Here is a 9607-nt window from a genome sequence, read left to right as displayed (position 1 = left end):
AAAAAAAAAGAAAAAAAAAAAGAGAAATAGGTAAGGGGGATAAAATAAAAAATAAAATAAAATAAATCTCAGTTTCCGTACAAAAAAAATACATAATATATATATATTTTTTTTTATGTGTTTACACGCAGTGTTGTGCCTTTGATGTCGTTATTTTGCGATAGAAAAAAAAAAAAAAAACTCAGCATACAGCTGGAGTAAATTTTTTCCGTTTCATTTTTATGTAATTCTTTGAAATACGACGAGTACCAAATCCCATTTTCTGTGGTGTCCCCTGTCCTTTTCGCCGTTGATTCTTAACAGTAGGTCCACGCCAAGTCTTAAACTGCGGTGGTACACGTCTCTCTGCTTCGGAGGCATCCTCTGTGATAGGCTTCACCTTTACGTTATACTTCTGTGCAAACAATCCATCACTCGGTCGGTGTATCTTCTCTCTCTGGGAGACCACCTGCTTGTGTGAGAGACGAACAGTTCGAACAGCATCCCAGAGTTGAGGAACACTCTCAGCGAGGGAAGGGTAAGTTTCAAATAACCGACGAAAACCCAAAATTATTTGTGGATCAGGTGAAGAAGAAGAAGAAAATACCTTTTGTGAGATGAGTTTACCAGTTAACATCTGGACAAGTATGGATCGCTCACTCCGCATCCAATCATCATCTACTTCATGATCTAATACATCCACCACACGTTTGTGAATGGCATGAATACCCTCCAATATATTTAAAGCAACTTCAATAGGTAGTGTTATTGGTTCCATCACTTTGCGGAGAGCTGAAAGGCTACTAGCGTCCGTTACTCCGACAACAGCAAGTGATTGCACAAGGCGTGTGATATCTGTAGGGGAACTATTACATCCCTCATCCCCATTTACTTTTAAACGTAACTCTAACTCACAACAAAGAACATCCACCACATTAGGTTGACTCGAGAGAAGAGTGGTAGAACTTTCACTGGAGTTATGTAATTCATTTTCATTTCTCTCTTCTGCTTGTAATGCTACTTCAGCAAGTGTAAAATACTTCCGATCAAACAACTTCATACCTTCGTAAACATCGACAACACTATTAAATGGTAGAAATGGAGCACACTCAATACATCGTCCCAATGCAATAGCTAATAATTGAGAATCATGCAAAAATCCCTCCTTACACATAAGTTTAAACGCATTTGCAGTAGAAGCGGCAAAGGCTTGTAGCACTATTTTATCTTCCTCACATGTCACTAAAGGTCGATCCGCCTTGAATACTTTCCACAAACCATTAAAAAATAACTGTTCATGACGAACTCCATGATGTGAATAAAGTTCAAGTAACATAACTGTCCGAGAAAGAGTCAGACGTTGAACCATGGCTGCCGTTTCAGCCGCTATGGAAGCAAGTTCCGTAGGTTGAATAGTTGGGGAAAGAACTTTATTTAACAAAGCAGCATCTGTGAGCCCCGTTACAACAGCAAGTTCCTTCCCAACACACCTTAAAAGAAAACCCACCCGTAGCATCTTCAGTTTCTTTACCCAACTCAAAAGTCAAAAAAAAGAAAAACATAAAAAAAAAAAAACAGGAAAAACTTGAGACTGCCGCATTAAGTCCTTATTCATACCCATTAGAACATGCTGCAATTCACTCAGAGTTAATGGAAGTAAAAAATGGAAAAAAAAGGAAAAAAAAATAAATAAATAATAATAATCTTTTTATATCACTAGTTTCATTGACTCTGCCAACAATGGAGAGTGTAATGCCAATAAAAAAAGGGAATGAAACTTAGAGTTATAAACAAAAGGTAAATATTCGGTAAGATGCATTACACAGTTCAATGTATATTTCATATCCATTCTTTTTTTCTCAACATCAGAGGCAGTACTCTCAATTTTTACCTCCAGTGCACTTTTTAGTTTTTCATACAGCAATACTATTAATGAATCACTCCAAGGTAATTTAGGACATAATTTAACAAGCTGTACTAAAAGAGTTTTGGCTTGATTATTTAAGCTCCCATCCACCTCACCCTTCTCCTGAGGACCACTACCATGAACAAGAGACTGAAGAAGTTTCTCAGATTGCCCATAATATTCCAATATATCTCCTATCCGTTGACGTTTAGTATCTCGAAGTAAAATTGATAAACATTGAAAAGCCAATTTTCGTATTTCAATTCCCTTGTCTTCTCTATGAGTAAAACCCCCTAAATTTATCGATAAAATGAGACTAGGATCCTCAATTAGTTCTGCAAGGAGGTTCGGATACACCATATCACGTATTATTGGTGTTAACAAAAAAGAAGGTTTTGATGATATTATTGTAGCGAAAAGATGTAAAGCTGCAAGACGAACTTGCACACCCATAGTACGATTTAAACATTGTAAAGATTTAGTAATAATACTAAATATCTGATCTGTACAGCTTTCACCTTTGTAATGTAAAATAAGATATCGTTGCGTAGATATGCATACCGCTTTTATTAAATCAGAATCATTATCCAAATAACTTGAGGTCATTTCAAAAAGTTCATCACAATTAAATGGTGCAAAACTTCCCAATACCAAAGCTGTAGATTCCGGGTCTTCTTCTAATGCATTTTCCAAGAGTCGTTTTTCGATATCTTTACAGAAATTAGGATTCCTCAAGGAAGAAGAAGAAGATAATGATGATGATAATAATAATGGTGACGACGACGGTAAGGATAATGAGAAATTTGATGCCGCATTTATTGTTGCTTCTTTTATTGCTTTCCAGTATAAATAACGATCATTTTTCTCTGTTACTGCACGTTCAACTAGTGTCAATAATAAGGAAACATTTAAAGGGTTGGATGCAGCTCGTCCATTTGCTAACAAGCCAATGCGATGCAACTTTTCTGATCCTCCACTAGCAAGAATATTGATGAGATTAGTTTTCCAAATATCTGGTAATAATTGATAACGCCCTATTGTACCTGCACACAATAATGCAAGTGGTTCTTTATCCCAAAAAAAATTTGAAACCTTTTCTAACAAGGTTTCATCCTCAACTGCGATTTCATTTAAGAGATCACAAGTAATTTCAGGAACTACAGAAGAAGAAATATGATCCAAAATTAATTGCACTAATGTACAGCGTTGTTGAGGTAATTGTATATAAAGACTATGCAATATTAATGAAACAGTTCCCACAATACGAGCATACAATGATCCACAATAAATGTATCCCGTTTGTAATATTCTCCAAAGTGATGGAAATACCTCAACAAAAATTCTGTTTGATACTTCAACACGATATTTACATATTTCATTCAATAACTCAAAGGTAGAATGTACTAGTAAAGAATCTTTACTGGATACAACATAGAATTCCAAAAACCTTATTACAAGGTTTAAGGATTCATCTGTAATATTTGATCCATTTTTGATAAAATCACGTATAACACAAACTATTAGTCGTTGGTGTGAAAAACCATGTTTAACTAGGTATCCACACAAATGTTCCAAAAGATCTGATGAAATCTTAACCCCAACAGATTGTTCCACTACTAAATTCAAAACTTGTGCCACATTTATGTTTGATTCTGCTAAATAAATTAGACGTTCCAAACAATTCTGTACATACTTATCTGATAGTAACAAATAAACTTTAGGAAAACAGAAACCAATAGCTTCTATGGCATGGCGAGAAATTTCCACGTCTAACGGTTTTGTATCTAACAAGGAAAATAATAATGTTATACAACGTTCAGGATAAGGATTTCCAGCAATTTGAGCAATATAAGTCAATGCCTTTGCAGTTTGAACTATTTGATCATTAAATTTCTCAAATTCTGATGTACAAATTACGTTCAATATAGTCTGTAAAAGATCTATTATAAGAGGAATATTTGCGGATTTTTTTGAAGCGAACTCAGTCACATAATGTGACAGAATTACCACTTCAAATCGCATTAAGATTCTATCATTTGTACACTGAAGCATAAGATCTTTTAAGTGACGAAATAATTTATCAGGGTTATTGATTAATATATCTCCATAAAGAGAAAAAAGTATTTGAAGTGATCTTATCGCCATAAGGGCAACCTTCTGATTAGAACTATGAGTACAAATCAATAATCGATCCAAAATTTCAAAAAGCACTAATGATCCTTTTAATGGTTCTAAATATTGAGCAATGGTATTTATAATTTGTATAAATGTTATTTGAACATCCTCTATACGATCGTTTAGATTGAAAAAATGAGATGGCTTTAATTTCTGAATTAATTCACTTGATATAGAAGAGAATTGTATTAAAGATGAAATAATTTTTAAAGACCATACTCGAATTCTCCATGACACATCTACTTCTTCAAATTCAATGTAATAATCCTCATTCTCATCTTCCTCCTCCTCCCCATCACCATCATTATTATTACAACTATTATCTTTATTGTCACTACAATAATTAGGATCAAAGTTTATTAAAGAAAGACATCGGTCAAATAACGTACTGTGTAACACTAATAGTTCATTAGGATATTGAACCACCATACTATTTATAAGTTTCATAATAGAATCACATACATCATCACTATCAGAGTCATAATCTACCGTTCGAATTTCAATTTCTTTTAGGAGAATATTCATTGTAGTTATTGCATCCATTGCTACACGAACGGGTGAATTTCTCACCAAAAAATCATACAATTGCAAAAAAGGAAGTAATCCTGTATTAGAAGTATTTTTTTTTAATCCACCAAATACAACAAGACGGACGTTATTAAACGCTTCTTCGCTCAACAAGGGTGATAATAATCCTAAACAAGTAATTGCCTGACGACGAACACGTTTGACGTTAGAAAAATCGGACAATGCACATTTTGACATAATATCACGAACCTCACATGAATAAAAACGTCCAAATGGCTTAATAAGAGTATTAATAGAATCATAAATACTTTCTTTAACAACATCTTCTGTATTTTCCTGCAATTTAGAAATAAGCAGACTATTAATATACTGCGCAATTGATCCTAGACGTTGCCAAATCTCAACACTTACCCGAGATTTTTCTTCCATTAATTCACAACATAACTTAAGGGCAAATGCGGAACTATCTAAAATATCTGAATACCCTCGTTCACCGAAACCTGCAGTTTGGGAAGTCGCAGAAGTACAAAGAAATGAGCATAATTTAATCTGTTGTCTTTCACTACATAAAAGAAGAAGTTGCGGAATAACCTGGACTGCAGCATTTCTTACTTCTTTATCAGGTTCATCCTTTGAAAAACACCGTAAAACCAAGTCCATAATAATACCAGTATCAGTTTCGCTAAATTGAAAACCGGAAGTTTTCAATACTTGTTGTAAATCAAATAATGCCATTTCTCTTAAATCCCTGTCGACATCTTTCATGCCTGAAGAAAACCTTACCAAATCGAATTCAGGCATTTTTATCCCTTGTAGAAAAAAAAAAAAACCAGAACCCAAATGCAATCCAATCGAGAAAAAAGGTAAGAACAATAAAAAAAAAAATAAAAAAATATGTACAAGGCACGAAAAAAAAATTTCCAGAAATTCTAGCAGGAAAATCAGCACTGCATTTACAAAAAAAAATATTACCAACAAATCCAAAATAAATAAAGATCCCAACAAAGAAAAAAAAAAAAAAAAACGTTTATAGAAACAAACAAACGACCAAAAAAAAAAAAAAAACGCTAGTCCTCATCAACACTAAACGAGATAACAACAGAGTACAAAAAAAAGTAAATTTATCGCTATCAGTGAATTTGCCATTTTCTTTTTTCTTTTATTTTACTACAAGTCGTCCATACCAAGGACCTTTTACTTAGATTTTGCTCTTTTCAAAACTTTTCTTCATTTCTGCTGCAAGCTTATTAATAAATTCTTGGGTATTCAAATAGTCAGCACGTTTTACATTACTCATTCCCTTAATACATATTGCAAGATCTTTGGTCATAAAACCAGATTCAATTGTAGAAATAACAACTTGCTCCAAAAGTGCTGCAAATTTCATGAGCCTGTCATTATTATCAAGTTTCCCTCGATGCAAAAGACCACGTGTCCAAGCAAAAATGGATGCAACAGGATTAGTACTTGTCTCTTCACCCTTCTGATGTTGTCGATAATGACGTGTAACAGTACCATGTGCGGCTTCAGCTTCAATGGTTTGTCCATCCGGTGACATTAAAACGGATGTCATTAATCCAAGTGAACCAAAGCCTTGTGCAACACTGTCTGATTGAACATCACCATCATAATTTTTACAAGCCCATACATATCCTCCCTCACTTTTCATTGCATAGGCAACCATATCATCAATTAGACGATGTTCATACCAAATATTATTAGCCTTAAATTTTTCTTCATAAATCTTTTCGTACAAATCTGCAAAAATATCTTTAAAACGACCATCATAACGCTTTAAAATTGTATTTTTCGTAGAAAGATAAAGAGGCCATTTTTTAACAAGAGCAAATTCAAAACAACTCTTTGCAAAATCTTTTATACTTTCATCAGTGTTGTACATTCCCATTATAACACCTCCAGATTTAAAATCATATACTTTATGAACCTCGGGTTCCCCTCCGGCTGCAGGAATGAAACGAATTTCAAAAGTTCCTGGTTTATTAACAACCAAGTCTGTAGCACGATACTGATCACCAAAAGCATGACGACCAATAACAATCGGTTTCTTCCATGTTGTCACCAAACGAGGAATGTTTGAACACATAATAGGTTCACGAAATACGGTACCACCTAAAATATTTCGAATTGTACCATTAGGACTCTTCCACATTTCTTTTAATTTAAATTCTTTCACACGTGCCTCATCTGGGGTAATCGTAGCACATTTTACTCCAACACCATATTTTTGAATAGCATGTGCGGCGTCAATTGTAACTTGATCATTAGTCCTATCACGGTTTTCCATTCCAAGATCATAATACTCAATGGGAACATCCAGAAATGGAAATATAAGCTCATCCTTAATTAATTTCCATATAACACGAGTCATTTCATCACCATCAAGTTCAACCACTGTACCTGATACTTTAATCTTTTCGGGCATATTTCAAAAATAATGATGGAAATTAATAAATATTTTTATTGTTGTGGTTCTTTTTTTTTTTTTTTTCTTGACGAGATTTCTACACGAGAAGTAAGAGCTAAAAAAAAAACAAATAAAAAAAAGGAGGATAAAAGAAAAAAAAAAGTACAAGCTCCACGCAAAGAAAAAAAAAAAAATAAAAGAAAAAAATTTACAGACACCATCAAAGAAACAAATAGAAAAAACCACACAATAAGAGTAACAAAAATAATAATAACAATAATAAAAAAAACGGAGTGAGCAATTCACAATAACAAAAGAAGAAATCCAATACCAAATTCGCCATCAAAAAAGATAAGTCAAGAATGAGAAAAAAAAAGCTCATTTTGGAGTGCAATCTTGCGCAATAAAGAAAAAAAAATACCTGAGAGATATACAGTACTTGCGGAATAGAAATTGAACTCTGATAAAAGGGTGCACTTCCCACCTCCACACACCAGCACCAGAGAAACCAAGCAAAGAAGAAAAATAAAAACGATCACCAACCTCCAAAAAAAAAAAAAAAACTCAATATATTAAACTAGCACCCATCCAAAAATTCAAAGGTTAAAACATAACACTGCGTAGGAAAAATAAAATTCCCGGGGCCTCGGGGGCCAAGGAAAGGGAGGCAGCGGGAAGATCCCCACCGCGATCAACTTTTTTTCCCCGCTGGCCCCGGCGTTTTGGCGGGAAGAATTCCTTTAGGAGACGGCCGTCTTTTTCTTGGCCTTGGGACGCGGGGGCCCCCCGCTTGGCGGAAGAAAAAAGAAAAAAAACAGAACCTCGGGGCGATCGTGCGCCCAAAACGCCGTTAAAAACGATCCATCGCGGTTTAGAACCCGATCGAGGCGGAAAACGAGCCCCGCAAGAACAGATGTTAAAAAAAAAAAGAAACGAAGGGGGTTCCCTGGCGCCGCTTCTTGGAACGTGAAGATTCCTCATTTTTTTTTCTTGGTTGGCGGGGCCGCCGGGTCCGGCACCGATTACGATTTGGAGTTCGGGAGGGGGTAAAGTGCATCGCCAAAAAAAAAAAAAAAAAAAATGATTATACGACAGAAAACCGCGGTGAACTTCCAGATCATTTTTTTTTTTTTTTTATGTACTTGGGCTTTATTGTTGTATAACTTCAACGTTAGAGCTTTTTGATTGAGTTATTATTTTTTTTTTTTTGTTCGTCCGTTTATTTTAACGATAACTTTTTCAAGCCCATACCCAATTCTGCATAAGCACAACCCCAGACATCTCATGACGGGGAAAAAAAAAATTAATTTTTGGAAGCGTTAAAAGTTATAGTTTTTGTTTTAAACCTTTAAGATTACTGTGAAATCTCTCTATTCCGTGTCTATTTAATGAAAGTACAGAAAAATGATTTTTTTTTTTTTTATTGTTCCTCTGACTTAACGACGAAACCGTACCGTATTGGGGCTGATGATTTAGCCAGCAGCTCCAGACTTAAATACACCGGCGATAAATATTAATATATATATTTATACCCTTTGAGTTATGCATAATTAGAATAACAGGATGCTACCTTACCTTTAGCACCTGTAGAAAAAAAAAAAAACCTCATGGTCATCCTTCCAATTCTGATATTGTGTTTTTATTTGTGATAAAAAAAAAATAAAAAATTGTAAATTGAAAAGAAAATAAGAGGTCCAATAAATAAACAACTTCATAAACCAGTGATCGTCCAGAATAACTAAAGGGAAACACCAGGAAGTCAGAAAAAAAAAAGTATTGCGCTGGAAAAGAAGAGATTGTTTGGTATACAACAATGATGTTATTTATCTTCACTGCAAATTTCGCATTTTCACTATGCGTCCAGGAGATTTTGGGGGTTCTGAAACCTTTCCAAGCAATATAGTAAGTTTTTCATACAGAGTATTACTCACCGGTTAAATAAAATAACTTTCAATAAATGTTTTTATGGAAACAGTAGTTAAATTAGAGTTGTTGGGAAAAATTTTAATCGTTTAAATAACGATCGGGAGAAATGTTATAGAACTCTGTGAGTTTCAACAAATCCCCGATCCCGAAAATTTCAACAAAACAATTACAGACGATGAAACAAACCGATACGTTTCTGCATTTTTCGCAAAAAAAAAAGTGCCTATGAAATACAATAACAACGGGTAAATGGTGATTATACTTCCACCTGCACACCACTGTCCTGTAAATGGGAAATCTAAACACCCTTATAGCGAACTACATTGTAAATCAAATCAGAGCAGCTGCATCTTTAATTGAAAATATTCTCTATTCAAACAACCAAAATTTCACATTCAGGCTGACATAAAAATAAAGAATAAACCAAATAAGTAAACCATATAAATACCGTTCCGCCATTATTAAATGCAGACACACACAGCGAATAAATAACGAGTGTCGCTATGGTTTTTCCTCACAAAGGCACACGTCTCTCGTGCAATTAAGGGGAAGTAAAGGTACACTGCGCGTTGGCTACGAGCAATGCCATACGTGCTCCAAGTACAGAGAGGTGTGCACCATCGCCCCTGACGGCACCAGTCTTCTCCCATTGGTTGAATAACCAGAAG

The 9607-nt window shown here is 34.6% G+C and overlaps 4 protein-coding genes across 4 annotated transcripts; all 4 read right to left on the bottom strand.

Moving 5' to 3' along the window:
- Positions 1 to 181: 181 nt before the first annotated feature.
- TM35_000052090 (NUDIX hydrolase) lies at positions 182 to 1495 on the bottom strand (the record flags this gene model as incomplete). Its single annotated transcript, XM_029022864.1, has 1 exon — positions 182 to 1495. One exon carries the CDS (start codon positions 1493 to 1495, stop codon positions 182 to 184), a length of 1314 nt encoding a protein of 437 aa, XP_028885679.1.
- A 192-nt stretch (positions 1496 to 1687) lies between these two features.
- On the bottom strand, positions 1688 to 5389 carry TM35_000052080 (uncharacterized protein; the record flags this gene model as incomplete). Its single annotated transcript, XM_029022863.1, has 1 exon — positions 1688 to 5389. One exon carries the CDS (start codon positions 5387 to 5389, stop codon positions 1688 to 1690), a length of 3702 nt encoding a protein of 1233 aa, XP_028885678.1.
- Positions 5390 to 5786: 397 nt separating this feature from the next.
- On the bottom strand, positions 5787 to 7031 carry TM35_000052070 (isocitrate dehydrogenase; the record flags this gene model as incomplete). Its single annotated transcript, XM_029022862.1, has 1 exon — positions 5787 to 7031. The coding sequence occupies one exon, from the start codon at positions 7029 to 7031 to the stop codon at positions 5787 to 5789; it is 1245 nt and encodes a 414-aa protein (XP_028885677.1).
- Positions 7032 to 7616: 585 nt separating this feature from the next.
- Positions 7617 to 7994, bottom strand: TM35_000052060 (uncharacterized protein; the record flags this gene model as incomplete). Its single annotated transcript, XM_029022861.1, has 1 exon — positions 7617 to 7994. The coding sequence occupies one exon, from the start codon at positions 7992 to 7994 to the stop codon at positions 7617 to 7619; it is 378 nt and encodes a 125-aa protein (XP_028885676.1).
- Positions 7995 to 9607: the final 1613 nt, after the last annotated feature.

This window comes from Trypanosoma theileri (assembly GCF_002087225.1).
Source record: "Trypanosoma theileri isolate Edinburgh chromosome Unknown TM35_Tth_5_V1, whole genome shotgun sequence".
Lineage (NCBI taxonomy): Eukaryota > Euglenozoa > Kinetoplastea > Trypanosomatida > Trypanosomatidae > Trypanosoma > Trypanosoma theileri.
This window is presented reverse-complemented; position numbering and strand designations above follow the sequence as displayed.